Source organism: Entelurus aequoreus, linkage group LG25, assembly GCF_033978785.1.
Source record: "Entelurus aequoreus isolate RoL-2023_Sb linkage group LG25, RoL_Eaeq_v1.1, whole genome shotgun sequence".
In the NCBI taxonomy this organism is placed as follows: domain Eukaryota; kingdom Metazoa; phylum Chordata; class Actinopteri; order Syngnathiformes; family Syngnathidae; genus Entelurus; species Entelurus aequoreus.
The window spans coordinates 37,019,761-37,040,968 of NC_084755.1; the positions used below are offsets into that span (position 1 = coordinate 37,019,761).

Consider the following 21,208-nt stretch of genomic DNA (forward strand, 5'->3'; position numbering starts at 1 on the left):
ACTGTATCCGATATTCCGATATCGTCCAACTCTTTAATTACCGATACCGATATCAACCGATATATACAGTCATGGAATTAACACATTATTATGCCTAATTTGGACAACCAGGTATGATGAAGATAAGGTACTTTTAAAAAAAAATGTATAGAATAAAATAAGATAAATAAATTAAAAACATTTTCTTGAATAAAAAGTAAAACAATATAAAAACAGTTACATTGAAACTAGTAATTAATGAAAATTGGTAAAATTAAGTGTTAAAGGTTAGTACTATTGGTGGACCAGCAGCACGCACAATCATGTGTGCTTACGGACTGTATCCCTTGCAGACTGTATTGATATATATTGATATATAATGTAGGAACCAGCATATTAATAACAGAAAGAAACAACCCTTTTGTGTGAATGAGTGTGAATGGGGGAGGGAGGTTTTTTGGGTTGGTGCACTAATTGTAAGTGTATCTTGTGTTTTTTTATGTTGATTTAATAAAAAAATAAAATAAAAATAATAATAATAATAATTAGAGATGTCCGATAATATCGGTCTGCCGATATCGGCCGATAAATGCGTTAAAATGTAATATCGGAAATTATCGGTATCGTTTTTTTTTATTATCAGTATCGTTTTGTTTTTTTTGGGTTTTTTTTAATTAAATCCACATAAAAAACACAAGATACACTTACAATTAGTGCACCAACCCAAAAAACCTCCCTCCCCCATTTACACTCATTCACACAAAAGGGTTGTTTCTTTCTGTTATTAATATTCTGGTTCCTACATTATATATCAATGTATATCAATACAGTCTGCAAGGGATACAGTCCGTAAGCACACATGATTGTGCGTGCTGCTGGTCCACTAATAATACTAACCTTTAACAGTTAATTTTACAAATGTTCATTAATTACTAGTTTCTATGTCACTAGAGAAAAGCGCTATATAAATATAATTCACCTCTATGTAACTGTTTTTATATTGTTTTACTTTCTTTTTTATTCATGAAAATGTTTTTAATTTATTTATCTTATTTTATTTTATTAATTTTTTAAAAAAGTACCTTATCTTCACCATACCTGGTTGTCCAAATTAGGCATAATGTGTTAATTCCACGACTGTATATATCGGTTGATATCGGTATCGGTAATTAAAGAGTTGGACAATATCGGCATATCGGATATCGGCAAAAAGCCATTATCGGACATCCCTAATAATAATTTTAAAAAACGATATTGATAATTTCCGATTTTACATTTTAACGCATTTATCGGACGATAATATCGGCAGGCCGATATTATCGGACATCTCTATTCCTAAGGTATTTTTGGGTTCACTGAAGTTAGCTATTGATTGATTGATTGAAACTTTTATTAGTAGATTGCACAGTACAGTACATATTCCGAACAATTGACCACTAAATGGTAACCCCCGAATAAGTTTTTCAACTTTTTTAAGTCCACGTAAATCAATTAATGGTAATTTTACCTGTTTTGGAAAGTCTTGACAAACCAAATTTTCTTGTTCCATTGGCAAATAATTTTGCCTAGTTCAAATAAAATACCCCTCATTTTTGTATTTTTTTGTTTTGTTTTTGAACACTGACTTTTTGCAGTGTAATGCTGCTCGGGAGGTTGATCAGTAGTTTTAAAAAATGTTTCTTATCATTTCTATGCAGATGATATTCAACTGTTATGCTCCTTCAATGATTCAGAGTTTCACTTTTGATCTGAGTTCTTGGAGTGCGTATCCTGTATTAAAAACTGGTTGTCCTCAAACTTCCTCCAGATAAATTCTAACAAAACGGAAACTCTAATTTCTCCCGATTAAAAGATCCCCCTGATCAAGAACTCCTTTGGTGTTCTGGGTGCATCTGTTAAAAGCACCCTCAGAAACCTGGGGGTTGTGTTGGATCAGTCAATGTCTTTAGAGGGTCACTGCCGTCAACTGACCAAAAACTGTTTTTAATCGTCTCAGAAATATTTCTAAAGTGCGAAATTTGTTGTCAAAATTGGATCTCGAAATGATCATTCACACGTTCATTTCGTCTCGTATTGACTATTGCAATTCTCATTTCACTCTTTTCAACAAGCCAACGCTAAAGAGACTTCAGACTGTACAAAATGCGGCTGCCAGTCTGCATTGGCTTTCAGTTCAATTCCGCATTGAGTTTAAGATTTCAGTCCTGACATTCCGTGCGTTGCATGGTGGGGCTCCTCAGTACATCACTGACTTGCTATGCCCTTACTCTTGAGGGCGCAGCCTTCGGTCTTCCGGCCAGGGTCTTCTAAAGATCCCCAAAACTTGTTTTAAAACCCGTGGAGACCTGGCATTCCAGGATATAGCTCCCAGAGTCCGGAACAATCCGCACCAGTCCCTCCGTGATCTTGACTGTGTTGACACTTTTAAGAAACATTTGAAAACTTCTCTTTTTAGTAAAGCTTTTAGTCAATGCCCCTTTTAACTATCAATTTTAATCCTTTTTATGATGTTGCCCCTGTTGTTGTAATTGAATTGTTGTTTTACTTCACCTATGTTTTGTACAGCGCTTTGTGATTTTATCTATGAAAAGCGCTTTATAAATAAAATGTACTTACTTACTGTTTCATAGTTTACATTTTAGACTAATCTGTCATTGCCTGTTACAACAGGTCATGTGTAGTTTTGTATTTTGGTTATTATTTCTTCCTAATGTAATGTTAAGTTATATTCTTGCACTCCTAATTTTCGCCCCCCACACCAGTCTCCGGTTGATGATTAGTGTCCCCACCTGTTTCTAAACTAATCATGCTCCTTATGTATACCAGTCTCAGTTTTTTTGTAAGCGCTGATCCAAAACCGTTTGTTTTTCTCTCGTTGTGGCAAATAAGCCTTTAGCTTCCTGTTTGTTTTTTCAATGTTTCAATCAATCAATGTTTACTTATATAGCCCTAAATCACAAGTGTCTCAAAGGGCTGCACAAGCCACGACATCCTTGGCTCAGATCCCACATCAGGGCAAGAAAAACTAAACCCAATGGGATAACAATGAGAAACCTTGGAGAGGACCGGTGCAATGGACGTCGAGTGGATCTAGTTAATAGTGTGAGTCTAGTCCATAGTGGATCTAACATAATAGTGAGAGTCCAGTCCATAGTGGATCTAACATAATAGTGAGAGTCCAGTCCATAGTGGGGCCAGTAGGAGACCATCCTGAGCGGAGACAGGTCAGTAGCGCAGAGACGTCCCCAACCGATGCACAGACGAGTGGCCACCGAACCTGTGATCCCCCCCCCCCCTCCACGAATGAGAGGGGGGCAGAGCAGAAAAGAAACGGCAGATCAACTGGTCTAAAAGAGGGGTCTCTTTAAAGGCCAGAGCAGTGGTTCTTAACCTTGTTGGAGGTACCGAACCCCACCGGTTTCATGTGCGCATTCACCGAACCCTTCTTTAGTGAAAAATATATATATATATATTTTTTCAAATTCAAGAAAAAGTCGTTTGTTTTTTTACTGGTGCACAAAATGAACCGTGCATGAACATCACCTTGTTCAAAGAATAAAACCAACACAGTGCATGAACTCACAACAAATTACACACCTTACACACATTACTATGAATTGATTAACGTGGACCCCGACTTAAACCAGTTGAAAAACTTATTCGGGTGTTACCATTTAGTGGTCAATTGTACGAAATATGTACTGTACTGTGTAAACTGTACTGTGTATTCTCTTCCTTTGCAATCTGCTAGTAAAAGTTTCAATCAATCAATCAAAAAACTTGCAAATCAGATGGAAAATTAGAGGGAACATTGTTTGGGGGTATCCATAATACGTTGATAGGGAGAAGTTTTTATTTACACGATAAGTCGGATGTCTCTTTACCTCCGTGGCGGAGGCTCCGCCGAACCCATGAGGCCGACACACCGAACCCCTAGGGTTCGATCGAACCCAGGTTAAGAACCACTGGGCTAGAGTATACAAATGAGTTTGAAGTTTTAATGAGTTTTTCCAGCGGCACGGTCTCTTTTGTTGTTCTACTTTGTTAACTTGTTTAAGTAGTAATACAAACTTTTCTTACTTGCCCGCTGCTTCCTTCTTGTTTTTGCATCCTAGGAAACACGACCTAGGATGCAAACCTAGAAACACAACATAATCGAGTTTAAAAAAAGAATACATAAAAAATTATAGCATGAATAAAACAAATTATATTAAAACTGTTATTTGTATTTTTCTAATCAATATGAATATCAATTGAACACTTTTCTGGTTATTTGAAACCTGTATTGAAACATATTTGTCTTAAACATTGTATATGTTATAAATATAATATTCATGTAATCATTATATTGATACTACTAAATGTGTATTTCAAAGTTTTTAGGGGTTACAGTAGAGTAATGTAGAGCATAAAAGATGAATGTTGTTATTAGAAATACAATGCTAAAAAATTATGACCGGGTGAATTGTGAGTTGGGCGGCAGCCAAAAGCAGGGACCTTGGCAGTCAGATTGACGGCTGCAGAGATTAGCTCTTGGGACATCGATATAGTCCCTAGAGGCTCTGGAACCAGTCTTCCGGAGAAGGGTTGGACTTTCTCCCACGCTGGCGTTGCAAGCAGTGAGAGACAACAGGTAGGAATGGCAACACCTCGTGTCCCCCGGCTATGAGTCTGTACTTTGGAGTTCAACCCAATAGAGAGGGTAGTCTCTATCCAACCCTTGGTCCTGTCCGTTGTTTGCTGACAGTCGTTCAGAATACACACCCTTTTGGGGGTTTTTAAAGGAGTACTCCTTTGTGTAATTCCCTTGATCTGCTGGAGGATTTTAACACTCATTTTGGCAATGACAGTGAGACCTGGAAAGAACGGCCTCCCTGATCTGAACCCGATCAGTGCTTTGTTTTTACACTTCTGTGCTCGTCACAGATTGTCCATAACAAACACCATTTTCAGTTGGGGTGTCTAGATGTGCACCTGGCACAAGGATACCCCGAGCCGCAGTTCGATGATCAACCTTGTGGTTGTGTCATCGGACTTGCGGTCCCACGTCTTGGACACCCGGTCGAAGAGAGGGGATGATTTGAGCTGTGGCCGCAAGGTGGCAGGTGCCTGTCGTGGCGGTGATCTCAGAAGCCGATGTTGGATACCAGCAGTGATTGATGTTGTCAGGTTGAAAGAGTACTATCAAATCTTTGTGGCCCATGGGATCCTAGAGACAGCTAACAGGTACTGACAAACCAAGCAGCTGTGCAGCTACGGCAGTTGGTGAGGCAAAAACTCAGACACGGGAGGAGTTTGGGGAAACCATGGAAAATGACTTCCAGATTGCTTTGAAGAGGTTCTGGACAGCCATCCACCATAGCAGAAAAGGAAGCAGTGCACTGTCTACACAGTGTATGCTGGGTATGGTGTGCTGCAGGGTTTGACTTGGGATGTTGTGGACTAGTGGAAGGAATACTTCGTAAACACCCTCAATCCCAATATACTCAATCACTACACGTTTTCTTACAAAGAAGCGGTGCCTGGGGACGCTGCGGTGGGTTCACCTATCTCTGGGGCTGAGGTTGCCAAGGTAGGTAAAAATCAGAGGTGGGTGAGATTCACCCGGAGTTTATGAAGGTTCTGGATGCTTCGGGGATGTCTTGGTTGAGACGAAGCAGCATCCACATCGGCGTGGACATCAGGGACGGTGCCTCTGGATTGGTTCTTTTTTTTTTTTAAGAAGGGGCACTTGAAGAGTGTGCTTTAACTATCACATAATCTTCCTGATAAGATCTATTTAGGGATATTGGATAGGATGGACCGCCAAATAGTCGAACTTCGGACTCAGGACAAACAGTGTGGTTTTTGTCTTTGTCCCGGAACTGTGGACCAGCTCTATACTCTTTGCAGAGGTGTTGAATGTGGATGGGGTTTGCCCAACCAGTCTACATGTGTTTTGTGTACTTGGAGAAGGCATTCGACTCTATCCCTCAGGAGATCCTGTGGGGAGTGCTTCAAGAGTGTGAGCAACGGGGTGTACAGTATGACTGGTGTCAGAGCTTGGTCCACATTGCCGGCAGTAAGTTGATCCATTTTCCAATGAGTGTTGGACTTTGCCCAGGCTGTCCTTTGTCACCGACTCTGTTTATAACTTTTATGAACTGAGTTTCTAGGCACAGTCAGGGCCTTGAGGGGATCCATTAGGTGGCTGCAAGATTAGGTCTCTGCTTTTTGCAGATCATGTCGTCCTTTGCAGCCGCATATGGGATAAGAAGTTTGAGTCAATGGTTCTCATCCGAAAAAGGGTGAAGTGCCACCTCCGAGTCAGGGATAAGATCCTTCCGCAAGTGGAGGGGTGCAAATACTATGGAGTCTTGTTCACAAGTGAGAGAAGAATGGATTCTGAGATTGAAAGGCGAATCATCTGCAGTGATGCGGGTTCTGCATCAGTTTGTCATGGTGGGAATGGATGGATGCTAAAATTATACAACTCATATTGCCTTAATCATCGTTATTTTTAAGAGTCATCATTTTATAATATACATATATTGTAATTACAATAAATAATATTGTTTTAAAACAAAAAGCAATTTCAAGTGTTCAGGGGCCGTACTTATCAAGCTTCTTAGAATTACTCCTAAGAAGTCTGCTAAGAGTTGACTTAAGAGTAAATAAATTCTTCGCTAAAAGCTGCACTTAAAAGTTAGTTATCAAGCGTCTTACTCACACTTTCAGCGAAATGTAGGACTGAATCTTAAGTGTCACACTCAGAGCTGAATCACGACATTACTATGTGCCGTAAACGGAATTTTAGGTGACGTCATTTCTGTGTCCATAGAAATGACCAATCACGGAAGGGAATCCCTTGTCTAAGAATAAAGAAATATCTTGGAAATATTTATGTGGACAATGGGAGTGTATATTTTGACAATAAACTACAAAATAATACAAAACAAACTAGTCCCCGCCGGCACTCACGCTACCGCTCCCTCTCTTCTATCGCCCACACACTCACTGACGTCACTCACCTCACGGCCACACACATACGCTACTGTCATAACATTTTCTTTCCAATTCATTAATTAGGCAACTAATTTGAAACTGGTGTGGGTGGCTCTATATATACTAGCCCACTGCAGACACATGCAGAAATCAACAAGGAATCGAAAAGTATTAAATCTGTGACAAAAATAATATCCGCTCTGTCTAAACGATACCGTTTGATCAGCTGCTCGTCATCAAAAAAAACCAAAACATTGTTCCGTTCCCTGAACGTTCGCGCACGTCTCTCTCGCCTCAGTGCCATCCCCTGCTGGCAACTCCTAACCACTTAAGACACCTCTGAAGGTCTCTTAAATATCGTGGAGAGTAGGAGTGATTCTTAGACTTAAGAACGTTGATAAAAAGGTTTTATTCTTAAGTTTGAGAGTAGGACTAAATTTCGCAAATTCTCAGGACTTAAGTGTAAAATGGCACTCTAAGAAGCTTGATAAGTACGGCCCCAGGTTTTTCCACTAATTAAATGTATTTTATATTTGGGCAAGAAAATTATGTTACTGTTGTTTTTTGTTATTAGTGTTCTGTAAGATTGATGAAGTATGTCTGCTTGTTTATTGCACTTCTGTTGGTATGTTTGTAGGTTAATTATTAGAATAATTATGTATATATTATCACACTAACTTTATGCTTAAGGGCCATTGCTATAAATTATTGTCAATTGTACTGAAGTGGTATTTTTGTATCTGTGCAAAGCTGACAGTCCAAAAGATTGCCAGCCGACTTTATCAGTGTTGTGTCCAGACTTGGCCTGCTGGCTGCCAAGGCCGAACACCGCCGTGACGCAGACAGAGCAGAGACAAGGCGATATGACCTGCGTCCACTAATTTGTATTTATTCTATAATCATATATCGTGTCTAACTGGAGTTGTCGAGATTACCCCCTAGCCTCAGCGACAGCTTCAGTGATGTAATAGGGCCCTTCCAAATAAATAGAGGTGGCGCGGGGGCTTGACTTTTAGAACGTAGTTTGGATCTGTAACTACAATACAGCCACACGTGTCTCCTCATGAGCTAAATTGAACTCTGTCTCTCCATGATTCCTTGCTTCTTGTCTGATTATTAGATGTCATCAGTGTTTGAACCTGACATCTTCTTGGTCCTTCGAGCCGGATAACTTCTTAAACTAATAATTATTTAGCCTAAGCCCCATGTCAGCCACACTAGGTCACCCATCGTTTAAGTTTCCACTCCTTGGATCATTTTTTACATGGGTAAGTGCGCCATGTATTTCTTGAATCTCCGGTTCTTAGCTCTGCATGATTCCTTGCTTTTTGTCTGATTATTAGATGTCATCAGTGTTTGAACCTGACATTAATATAAATTATTTTGTTTGCAGTGCTGATGCGGTCATTACAGTGTCATAACGACTATGAATCTTACGTCCACTGCAAATGGAGGGAGGGCCCACACATACCGGCATCCCTGCAGCTTTGGTTTCAGACAGAAGGTAGCAGGTAAATACAGGGTCAAAGCTCGGGAGAAGGCTATTGGAAGAATGAGTCAGCATGTGGTGCATGTATGTCCTTGCAGGGAGCGATGCGAGCCGACCAGCCCTGAACTCCGACACGAAGACGGGCACAGAACTGTCGAGTGTAAATATGAAACGCGTTCATTTTCTATCGGCATTGAACACACGGTCTTCTTTCACAAGGACAACGTTCCGTGTCCATCTGTCCGGCACACGCCTGTGGAGCTTTATCGTCACCGTGAGTTTATGTCACATTAATACCAAGAACCGTGCGGTGGGAGAAGATACCATCAGATGTTTTGGTTGTGGTCTTCTGCTGTACTTCACAGTGCGAGCACGCACACCAGTGGATCTGGCCGCCCATGACACAGGCGATGGCCATGTGTTGCTCAAATGGTCCAGTCCTTATCCTGCACAGTCCTCCCTGACCAAAAACCTCTTGTACCAAGTCAGCTACAGGCCAGAGAGACAAGATACGTGGACAGTAAGAAGCATGCAATTTTGATAAAGAGCTTATTTTTGATCACGGCCGTGCTCATTTTAGTGATGGGATCGGCAGTTCTTTTGACTGTACTGAATCACTAGAATCAGTTCCTTAAATTGATTCGTTCAAAAAATGTGTTCACCGAATCACCCCCCCCCCCCCCCCCAAAAAAAATTGGGGGGGCGTGCGTAGTACAGACAGTACAGTGCAGACATTCGCGCACTGCGTAGGGACTCGCGTTAATCTAACAACAACAACAATTGCAGTAGAAGGGATAATAATAATAATAATAATAATATGAATCAGAATTGATCCCCAAGGAGGAATTTATTTTTGTTACAATAACTGTGTAAAAAATAGCCTGTGTATGTGTACATACATTAGTTATTATTTTTATTTTAAATCTTCTCAAAACAGCCTGCTTACACTTTACCCCCCGCCCCTTCTTTCTGTCTCCTCTACTAGTCTACTCTCATTTTGTTTTCATGTGGCTTGTTTTCATGGGATCGGCAGTTCTTTTGACTGTACGAATCACTAGAATCAGTGACTGACAACGCCACACTGTGGCCAGTTCAGTACGTGTACCAAATCTCTTCTGCAGTTCTTTTGACGGTACGGATCACTAGAATCAGTGACTGACAACGCCACACTGTGGCCAGTTCAGTACGTGTACCGAATCTCTTCTGCAGTTCTTTTGACGGTACGGATCACTAGAATCAGTGACTGACAACGCCACACGGTGGCCAGTTCATTGCGTGTACCGAATCTCTTCTGCAGTTCTTTTGACGGTACGGATCACTAGAATCAGTGACTGACAACGCCACACTGTGGCCGCAGTTCATTACGTGTACCGAATCTCTTCTGCAGTTCTTTTGACGGTACGGATCACTAGAATCAGTGACTGACAACGCCACACGGTGGCCAGTTCAGTACGTGTACCGAATCTCTTCTGCAGTTCTTTTGACGGTACGGATCACTAGAATCAGTGGCTGACAACGCCACACTGTGGCCGCAGTTCATTACGTGTACCGAATCTCTTCTGCAGTTCTTTTGACGGTACGGATCACTAGAATCAGTGACTGACAACGCCACACGGTGGCCAGTTCAGTACGTCTACCGAATCACTTCTGCAGCAGCAGTACAGTTAAATTGCAAATCAGCATTATTATAATGATGATGATAGCTACTAAACAACAACAACAACAGTTGCAGTACAATGGATAATAATAATAATAATAATAATATGAATCAGAATTGATCACCAAGGAGAAATTTATTTTTGTTACAATAACTGTGTAAATAATAGCCTATGTATGTGTACATACATTAGTTATTATTTTTATTTTAAATCTTCTCAAAACAGCCTGCCCTACACGTTACCCTCCGCCCCTCCCCCTCGCGTCGCTGCTGCTCAGCCTGCACGGATTTTCTTGAACTTTATGTGTTGAGATAATGGGGACGTGTGTTTGTTTTCATGTGGCTTGAGTCAACATTAGCCGTTAGCTTGGGGAATGAATGGAGAACGGATGCCAATGGCATGAAACATATCCCCGCGACGGGGGGAGAATCACTCGCGGCATTGGGGCAAGCAGAGCAGAGAGCGAGAGCGTTGACGTTCACTGAGTGATTCATGTCGTTAATCCGCGGTGAACGAATCGTTCGCTCAGTCCCTCTCATTGGCTGCGTCGTTCGCCGACGTCGAGGGTTCAGTGAGTCACAGAATGCGCCAGTTCCACTCAAACCGGCATGGTCGCGGCGGAGCTCAACTGAACTGAGAAAGGAACGAATCAGTTCATGAAGTGATTCGGTTCAGTACGTTCACTCAAAAGATTCGTTCTTTTGAACGAATCGTTCGCGAACGACACAACACTAGCTCATTTCTGATATCGTGTCTGCAGATCAGGAACGAGACAAACACTTATGTCAAACTGGACATGAGGATGCCGCGACAAGGTCGCAGGTTTGAGGCCAGGGTGAGAGACGTGGCCAACATAGGACAGTGGAGTCACTGGAGCCCTGTGGTGACATGGAGGACTAAAGAAGGTACAGTATTCTGATAGATCACTCTCTGTTACGGTAAATGTTCCAAATAAAGCCTCTGTGTGATCTACTACTGCTACTGCTGTGGCTGTAGGTAACCTTTTGATGTAGACATTAACTCCCCAACATGGCAATAGCTGCATGACGTTGCTACTTGGTTGTTGGTTTGAAACTTGTGTGTAATACTGTCGTGATTCCAGTTTGGACTGTAACATTTATTGTCGCCTTTGCTGTCATCTTCTGTCCTTGTACCGGTGTTTTGGTCCTATTTCCTCTGTTTTTCAGCAACCTTGACTTTTTAGTTCCATGTTCTTCCAGCACACCTGTTCCCCATTGTGTCAATCAGTCCAATGTGGTTCCACTTGTTCCCTCCTTCAGTGCCGGTTCATTATCGAGTGTATGCCACAGTGTCCTGTTGCTTTCTAAGTTCTTGCTTGACTCGTTACTTTTCTTCTGATTAACTGACCTTCTGCCTGCAAATGTCTTGCCTTCTCTGCATCCTGGGATCAGCCCCCAAGATGCAGAAATTGTCGCAGCTACAATGTCTTACCTCTTTTACAACATTGGTTGTGTTGCTGCTATGTTGGGCAATATATAGTAGGGCTGCGAATCTTTGGGTTTCCCACGATTCGATTCAATATCGATTCTTGGGGTCACGATTCGATTATAAATCGATTTTTTTCGATTCAACGCGATTCTCGATTCAAAAATGATATTTTCCCGATTCAAAACAATTCTCTATTCATTCAATACATAGATTTCAGCAGGATCTACCCCAGTCCGCGGACATGCAAGCAGAGTAGTAGATTTTTGTAAAAAGCTTTTATAATTGTAAATGACAATGTTTTATCAACTGATTGCAATAATGTAAATTTGTTTTAACTATTAAATGAACCAAAAATGTGACTTATTTTATCTTTGTGAAAATATTGGACACAGTGTGTTGTCAAGCTTATGAGATGTGATGCAAGTGTAAGCCACTGTGACACTATTGTTCTTTTTTTTAAATTGTTTTATTTTTTGTTATTGTAAATGTCTAATGATAATGTCAATGAGGGATTTTTAATCACTGCTATGTTTAAATTGTAACTAATATTGATACTGTTGTTGATAATATTCATATTTGTTTCACTACTTTTGGTTTGTTTTGTGTCGTGTTTGTGTCTCCTCTCTATTGCTCTGTTTATTGCTGTTGTAGTGTTGCTGGGTCGGTTTTGGTTTTGGAATTGGATTGCATTGTCATGGTATTGCTGTTTATTGTTTTGTTGGATTGATTAATAAAAAATAAAAAAAATTAAAAAAAATTCAAAAAAAATTCAAAAAAAATTCTAAAAAAATTCAAAAAAAATTCTAAAATAATTCAAAAAATTCAAAAAATTCCAAAAAAATTCAAATTTTTTTTTAACATTTTTTTAAAAATTAAAAGAAATTAAAAATTGTTTTTAAAAAAAATTATGCTTTTTTTTTAACAAATTACAAAAAATCAAAAAAAAAATTAAAACATTTTTAAAAAATCCAAAAAAAATTAAAAAAAATTAAAAAAATTTAAAAATTTTTTAAAAAAATTAAAAAAATTAAAAAAAAATTTAAAAAATGTAAAAAATTTTTAAAAAATTAAAAAAATAAAATGAAATAAAATCGATTTTTGAAAAATGAGCATCAATACTGAATCGTACAACGATTTGAATTCAAATCGATTTTTTCCCACACCCCTAATATTTACTACAGACAATTATGTTTAACTGACCAATTTCTTGCGCACTCCAAATCCTTATTAAAGTAAAAAAAAAAATGTTCAAATTTTTGAAATAACAGCCTCTCTCCAATTATCGTCTGCTTCAAATTACCGTTGTGTACATAAATGTCGCTTTATTGAAATTGGTTGATGATAGAACGTTTCCAGCTTGCTCTGCTGAATATTTCCAAAATAAAAGCACTACTCTATGTGCACTGATTCCTCGGGCTCCTCGCAACCACGTTATCATTATATTCAAAATATTTGGACTGAATGCTCCTTATCTTGCATCCTCACATTTTTAGCAAGGGAGACCTAAAAATGTCACTCTCTCTCTCTCTCTGCGGTCTCAGACAGCAGGCAGTTTCCCAGCTTGCATTGCGTGCTGGATGGCGAGAAGGAGGTGACGTGTAGCTGGGAGGTGAGCAGAGAGCTGGATCACTTAATTAGTTACCAGCTGGACTGTCAACACGACAACACAACACAGTGAGTCCATTTGTGTGTGTGTGTAAGGCAAATATGTTGCTTGCAACAACACCTGTGGTGGAAAGTCACTAAACTATGCAGCATGTGTTGATGCGCCATCCTTCCCCCTCACCCGCCTTTTGTAATTCCTGCCTCCAGGTCTGAAAGATGCTGCGTGAACCCGACGGTTACCTTTGACCCCAGTCGGCCGCTGGTGCGTTACAGCTGCTCGCTGACCGTCGCCGACCTTACACATCTGCTGCTGCAGCCAACACGCAACGCCAAGACGTTCAAGGCAAACGCACACAGTGAGTGCATGGTCATTTTTAGTAAGGGAAGTGAGGGAAAAGCACATAATAGTCTGAGGGGAACGTGCACAGACCAATCAGAACAATGGTGACATGACTAAGTCTCCCCCTAGTGTTGAATGACACAACTACAACCCTGGGGTAAAATGAAGGTCATTTTCAGATAATACATGTTTATGTGTTTATATTTAGTAAAGATGATTGTCAGGTTCAAGCACTGATGACATCTATTAAACAAGACAAGAGGCAAAGAATTAAACAGAGACATAATTTAATTGGGACTCAATAATGAGGAGAGTCGTCTGTACACTGTACCCTTGCACAGTATCTCAGCACGCTCTGCCAAAAGATTGCACGCCTCCTTCTTTTATTTTGGACCCTCCCCGACCACATGGCCAAAAAGTTCACAGAAGAGGTCGTAAACAATTCACAGAAAAGGTCAGTTCAAAAAGAGTTCGTAAAATAGTTCCAAAAGAGGTCCATGAAATAGTTCAAAAAGACGTTCGTAAACCAGTTTAAAAAGGAGGTTAAAAAAGAGGTCGTCTGGAAATTGGGCAGATCCTGTCTTCTCTGCGCTTTGAAGTCCTTGGGTTAGAACAATATCTTTCTGTTGATTACCATACATGAAAGAACACAGGAACACCTTCATCTTGCTTACCCCGCCCCCCTACACAGTGGAGTTTTATGAGCCTTACTCTTGGTAGGCAGACCCTCAATGTAACACAAAGTTTTTGTGGTAATTTAGAAACAATTATTCTAACAATGATCTGCATGTTTTTTTTATATGCAGTTCTTCCCCGGCTACCACAGCAGGTGAAGGTGAGGGAGAAAGACAACAACTGGCTTGTAGAATGGACCGAACCGAGCACAGCTTCAAAAGTCCGACTGTATTATCAAGTGATGTATTACAGCGCGCAGAATCAGGTAAGAAACAACACATCTTGATATCGGTCATTTAAAGTAAGAACTACTATCAAGCACTGTTTTATGGACTTGCATTCTTATTATTAATGTCTCCAATGCTGCTTTTAATATTGCAAGCAGTAAGCTCTAGGCTTTTTGTAGCCCTAAACAAGACTTTAGTTTGTAGTCCCATTTCAGTCTTTAATATTACTGAGGCTTAGTTTTATAAGTTGCTAATAAAATGGACCCATCCACAGCTGAAGTTATTGAAAATGTAAACTCATGGTTGTGGCGTTATACGCAGATTACACGCTGTGTTTATTCACATTTTGCGTGAATAAGTCAGTTAATGAATGACACGGTGCTTCATATGAAACTCTACCACAAACATATTCCGAACCCCTTCCTGCTCAGTCATTGATAATATAATGGCATATTTCCCCTATATTGTCAGTGTGGCCGTAGCGCTCAGCGTTAGTGCCGGGCTGGTAATCCAACATAATTAGGTCTAATCCAAGCCGGAGATATGTCAGGAAGATATCCACATTTGTGTTAAAATTATGTAAAAGGTGTTATTATATTAAAAAATATATAACGGTTTGCGCCGTGTTCATTACTATTTTGTACCTGAATATAGGTTTAAAAATGTGTGTTTGGGAGTTTATTTGTAGGTTATATCTGCATTTTGAAAGCATGTTTATTCCTCTCATATATAGGGATGATGTTTGATAAGAAATTATCGAGTTTGAGCCCATTATCGAATCCTCTTATCGAACCGATTCCTTATCGATTCCAGATAGGTTGTTGTATATGGAAAAAAACACAATATTTGGTTTAACAAAAGCTCACTTTTATTTTATAAGAAAAAATAAAATAAAATAAATAAATAAATATTGACTGTTATCCCCCCTAAAAAAATAAAATATTGACTGTTGTTACCCAAAGTATATTAAGTGGGATTTTTCAGAAAAACTAATATATACAGTAACAGAAAAACAACCTGTCTCTGTGATCACTATAGGTGTATAAATAATAATATAGTGTTAAATAAAATCAGTCCTTTGGGCACAAAACTGAAAATAATACAGCTCTCCAAAAAGTGCACTTCTGCTGCTATTGGAACATACTAACTACACACACTATGACACTAAGAACACCACAGTCATCAATCAACAATTCTTCTTCCCTTACATGAGAGCGAAGCCTGGCAATAATTGCATATTGCCTGTTCTGCCCTCACTATACGTGTTGAGGTTATACAGCTTGGCAGACAGCTAACAAACAATCCAAGACATCTAATAAAGTTCCAAAGCAGATTAATCCATTTAGGCTCTTTATTGTTGTTGATCTTGCTTTGTCTTTTTCTATCTTTACTTTTGTCTTGCACTGGACTGTTGTTGTTGTTTTTTTTTAAACTGAAATACACACAATGACAAATGTATAAGCTATGTGATTCAATTAACATACGGAAATGTGATACACAATATGTAAATATTAGCTTCACACAAATATACAGTACTATCATCAAACAAATACTTCTGAGTGTTGAAACTATTTCGATGGTGGAAATATACGACTGGCAGCCATTTTAAGTCCTCAAAACATCCATTGAAACAGTGCACAAAAATCGTTTTTCAATAGACATCTTAGTACCAAACTTAACCACTTTCCACCTTAATATTGAGTTACATAAACAAGTTAAACAGTTTACTTACATACTTATCTTTTCCAAGGCTTGTAGGAGCTAACACAACTTGTCTACTTCTCGATTGTCTCATGAACTAAACTGACTCGCCAAACCCGGAAGTGCCCAAACTAATGACGCGTAGTACTTTCATATCGCCACAAGGTGTCAGTAAGAGTCTACAATCAAATGGGCATAACATTGCGTCTCACAGGGCATTTCCTGTGGGAAGGGATTCGTTCTCAGGGATTCGAATAAAGAACCAACTCTTTTTCTTTACTATAGTGGCCTCGATAACGGGTACCGGTTCTCAAAAAGGGATTTGAGTCCGAGGACTCGGTTCTTTTCTTATCGAACAACCGGGAGAACCGGTTCCGAGCATCATCCCATCTCATATATAAGGAACATTAGGTTGTTTCTCTATATTTGCCCTGCAATTGGCTGGCCACCAGCGTAGGGTGTACCCAGCCTCTTGCCAGAAGTCAAATGGGATAGGTTCCAGCTTACCCGCGACTCTAGTGAAGATAAGCGGTATAGAAAATGGACGGATGTGTTTGTGGGATAACAACTGACAACATGCATTACCTACGTGAAAGGTGCAAGAACGTATCGGTAACAAGGAGTAAACACCCTCCACATGCTGGCCACCTGGATGACATACCGCAAGTCACAAATCTCCAGCATTCAAAGGGGAATGCCAACAAATGTATCGGCATTGACCGTGAAATAATGTACTAAACAGAAATATGTATTCTTCTTTGCAGAATTCTTCTGTCCTGCTGAACATCTCGGAGGGTTCCACATCAGTGACCATCCCAGGTGTGTCTCTGAGCCCATCCCAGCGCCACCAAGTCAAAGTCAGGTCTTTAGTCGTCCCTGGAGAGGGATCACATTACGAAGGAAACCCCTCAGATTGGACCAAACCACTTGATTGGACCTCGCATCCAGGTACTGTAAAGTGAACTGTGGCTTTCTTGATTGATGTATTTTACAGTTGATGACAATATCGTTATTCACTCTACCGTTAGCCACCTGGCCCTTGAGCATCATGGTCTATTCCTTCATCAGTCTGTTTGTGGTCATCGTCTTCTGGGTATTCTACCACGCTATTCCACAATGTCACAGGTACTTTTATTTAACTCTTACAAAAGTCACATATCAGCAACCGTTTTACTACAATACAGTAGTACCTCTAGAACCGTGTTTTTCGACCACTGAGCCGATACAGTCTGGTGTGCCGTGGGAGATTATGTAATTCACCGATTTGGGTTAAAAATATTTTATGCAAACCAGTAATTATAATCTGCAAATAAAGTGCCGTTGTTGAGTGTCGGTGCTGTATAGAGCTCGGCAGAGTAACCGTGTAATACTCTTCCATATCAGCAGGTGGCAGCAGGTAGCTAATTGCTTTGTAAACGTCGTATCTAATGCGTAAACCAAAAATAAACAAAAGGCGAGTGCCCCTAAAAAAGGCATTGAAGCTTAGGGATGGCTATGGAAAACGAAACTAAAACTGAACTGGCTACAAGTTTTTTCAAGTTACAAGTTAGTTTCGCGACCGTTTCGCATTCAGTGGGGTAACTCATAAATTTCAGTGGTGTGTATAAGAGTTTTTCAGTAGTGTGTGTGAGAGAAAAACATTTCAGTTGGTTATGTGAGAGCATTTCAGTAGTGTATGTAAGAGGTAATTCTGAATAATTTCCCTAACGGCTGTGGACTTGGAGAAGGCATTCGACTGTGTCCCTCGGGAAGTCCTGTGGGGAGTGCTCAGAGAGTATGGGGTATCGGACTGTCTGATTGTGGTGGTCCGCTCCCTGTACTATCAGTGTCAGAGCTTGGTCCGCATTGCCGGCAGTAAGTCGGAGCCGTTTCCAGTGAGTGTTGGACTCCACCAAGGCTGCCCTTTGTCACCCATTCTGTTCATAACTTTTATGGACAGAATTTCTAGGCGCAGTCAAGGCGTTGAGGGGATCCGGTTTGGTGGCTGCAGGATTAGGTCTCTGCTTTTTGCAGATGATGTGGTCCTGATGGCTTCATCTGGCCAGGATCTTCAGCTCTCACTGGATCGGTTCGCAGCCGAGTGTGAAGCGACTGGGATGGGAATAAGCACCTCCAAGTCCGAATCCATGGTTCTCGCCCGGAAAAGGGTGGAATGCCATCTCCGGGTTGGGGAGGAGACCCTGCCGGAAGTGGAGGAGTTCAAGTACCTCGGAGTCTTGTTCACGAGTGAGGGAAGAGTGGATCGTGAGATCGACAGGCGGATCGGTGCGGCGTCTTCAGTAATGCGGACGCTGTATCGATCCGTTGTGGTGAAGAAGGAGCTGAGCCGTAAGGCAAAGCTCTCAATTTACCGGTCGATCTACGTTCCCATCCTCACCTATGGTCATGAGCTTTGGGTTATGACCGAAAGGACAAGATCACGGGTACAAGCGGCTGAAATGAGTTTCCTCCGCCGGGTGGCGGGTCTCTCCCTTAGAGATAGGGTGAGAAGCTCTGTCATCCGGGGGGAGCTCAAAGTAAAGCCGCTGCTCCTCCACATGGAGAGGAGCCAGATGAGGTGGTTCGGGCATCTGGTCAGGATGCCACCCGAACGCCTCCCTAGGGAGGTGTTTAGGGCACGTCCAACCGGGAGGAGGCCACGGGGAAGACCCAGGACACGTTGGGAAGAGTATGTCTCCAGGCTGGCCTGGGAATGCCTCGGGATCCCCCGGGAAGAACTGGACGAAGTGGCTGGGGAGAGGAAAGTCTGGGCTTCCCTGCTTAGGCTGCTGCCCCCGCGACCCAACCTCGGATAAGCGGAAGAAGATGGATGGATGGATGGAAGTTGCACACTGACTACTCTAAACTCTATCCAAGTTCCATTGCTATAGTATAGTACTAAAAGCGGTTGCTAAAATGTGATGAAGGCATTCACCTTTGTGAGATACTGTATGATATGTTGACTGATTGTTTTGATTGCAATCTTCTGGAAGCAAAATGACCGTCTGGGTGAGCTCAATTCCTTCTCCTGGCAAAAGCAAAGCTCTGTTGGAAATCCAGGTGAGGAAATTCAACGATCACAAACCGGAACAGCAGTAGCGGATCGAGAGTTATTTTGTCATGTCAGAAATATACTTCTGTGTTACCCAGTGTGCCACCGATCAAGCCCTGATAGACAACACTTACATGTGGAAAATGCAGCACATGGACAACGTGTCGACAAGGTTAGTGAATGTTAAAAAAACGATATATGACCATTTGACCGATGTGTAGTCAACCACACGGAATATTGCACGACGTCACTAGCGAGATCACTAAGAATAAAAATGTCTTCCTCGTGTAACATGTCTGATAGTTGTTTGTGTGGCGTTATAGACCACAGCAAACATTACACAGCTTGCATAGATTGTTATAAATCCATTCGAAGAAGACAGCCTGCCGTTTCCTTTAACTTGGACACACCCATCTATACCTTAAACAGGGGTCACCAACGCGGTGCCCGCGGGCACCAGGTAGCCCGTAAGGACCAGATGAGTACGCTGGCCTGTTCTAAAAATAGCTCAAATAGCAGCACTTACCAGTGAGCTGCCTCCTTTTTTTTAAATTGTATTTATTTACTAGCAAGCTGGTCTCGCTTTGCTCGACATTTTTAATTCTAAGAGAGACAAAACTCAAATAGAATTTGAAAATCTTCACTTGTTTAAATAAATGCATTAATTATTTTACTTTGCTTCTTATAACTTTCAGAAAGACAATTTTAGAGAAAAAATACAACCTTAAAAATAATTTTAGGATTTTTAAACACATATACATTTTTACCTTTTAAATTCCTTCCTCTTCTTTCCTGATAATTTGAATCAATGTTCAAGTATTTTATTTTTTTTATTGTAAAGAATAATAAATACATTTTAATTTAATTCTTCATTTTAGCTTCTGTTTTTTCGACGAAGAATATTTGTGAAATATTTCTTTAAACTTATTATGATTAAAATTCAGAAAAATTATTCTGGCAAATCTAGAAAATCTGTAGAATCAAATGTAAATCTTATTTCAAAGTGTTTTGAATTTCTTTTAAAATTTTTGTTCCGGAAAATCTAGAAGAAATAATGATTTGTCTTTGTTAGAAATATAGCTTGGTCCAATTTGTTATATATTCTAACAAAGTGCAGATTGGATTTTAACCTATTTAAAACATGTCATCAAAATTCTAAAATTAATCTTAATCAGGAAAAATTACTAATGATGTTCCATAAATTATGTTTTTAATTTTTTCAAAAAGATTCGAATTAGCTAGTTTTTCTCTTCTTTTTTCCGGTTGAATTTTGAATTTTAAAGAGTCGAAATTGAAGATAAACTATGTTTCAAAATTTAATTGTCATTTTTTTCGTGTTTTCTCCTCTTTTAAACCGTTCAATTAAGTGTAAATATCATTAATTATTAATAATAACATAGAGTTAAAGGTACATTGAGCAAATTGGCTATTTCTGGCAATTTATTTAAGTGTGTATCAAACTGGTAGCCCTTCGCATTAATCAGTACCCAAGAAGTAGCTCTTGGTTTCTAAGCCAGTCATTTCCAGGAGTTATCTCACCCTCTGTTTTACTAATGTTTTCCAATGTTGTAAAACTAAATATTACATTTCAACATTTCTTTCAACGAAGATTTGTGTCAGCCAGTCATTTTGATAGTAGGCTAATATAGCTAATATAGACACTTACATCATGTGTTGACTTCATCATATCACTTATAGAAGGCTTTTAATTTTTTGCGGCTCCAGACAGATTCGTTTTTTGTATTTTTTGTCTATTATGGCTCTTTCAACATTTTTGGTTGCCGACCCCTGATTTAGACAAATGCAATTATTGGCAAATACTACAAACAATACTATGGCTAAAGGTACACAGATAAGACCTGTAGCATATAAAACACACATTGCTAGAGATAAAACAAAAATTGTAGGAATTCGTTACAAAATTCAGTAATTGCTCTTGCATTAGTTTACGCTACGTGGGCGGTTTTGACCGCGCTAATAATTGGCAACAAGCGAACCAGCTGTGTGTGCATCTACCTATCTGTACAGGAGAGCCTTTAACGACATTACCTGTAGCTCTTTAAACTCCTT

General features: G+C 40.1%; 1 protein-coding gene across 4 annotated transcripts in view; it reads left to right on the plus strand.

The window, feature by feature from the left end:
* csf2rb (colony stimulating factor 2 receptor subunit beta) overlaps positions 1–21,208 on the plus strand; it is a 134,465-nt gene that overhangs the window by 103,243 nt on the left and 10,014 nt on the right. For all 4 annotated transcript variants that reach the window (XM_062036965.1, XM_062036967.1, XM_062036968.1 and 1 more), the window contains 11 exons: positions 8,357–8,474; positions 8,551–8,726; positions 8,818–8,972; positions 10,871–11,015; positions 13,101–13,233; positions 13,372–13,520; positions 14,311–14,444; positions 16,872–17,055; positions 17,136–17,232; positions 19,080–19,146; positions 19,237–19,310. In XM_062036965.1, coding sequence (XP_061892949.1) covers positions 8,357–8,474; positions 8,551–8,726; positions 8,818–8,972; positions 10,871–11,015; positions 13,101–13,233; positions 13,372–13,520; positions 14,311–14,444; positions 16,872–17,055; positions 17,136–17,232; positions 19,080–19,146; positions 19,237–19,310 — 1,432 coding nt within the window. The remainder of the gene's footprint in view (positions 1–8,356; positions 8,475–8,550; positions 8,727–8,817; positions 8,973–10,870; positions 11,016–13,100; positions 13,234–13,371; positions 13,521–14,310; positions 14,445–16,871; positions 17,056–17,135; positions 17,233–19,079; positions 19,147–19,236; positions 19,311–21,208) is intronic.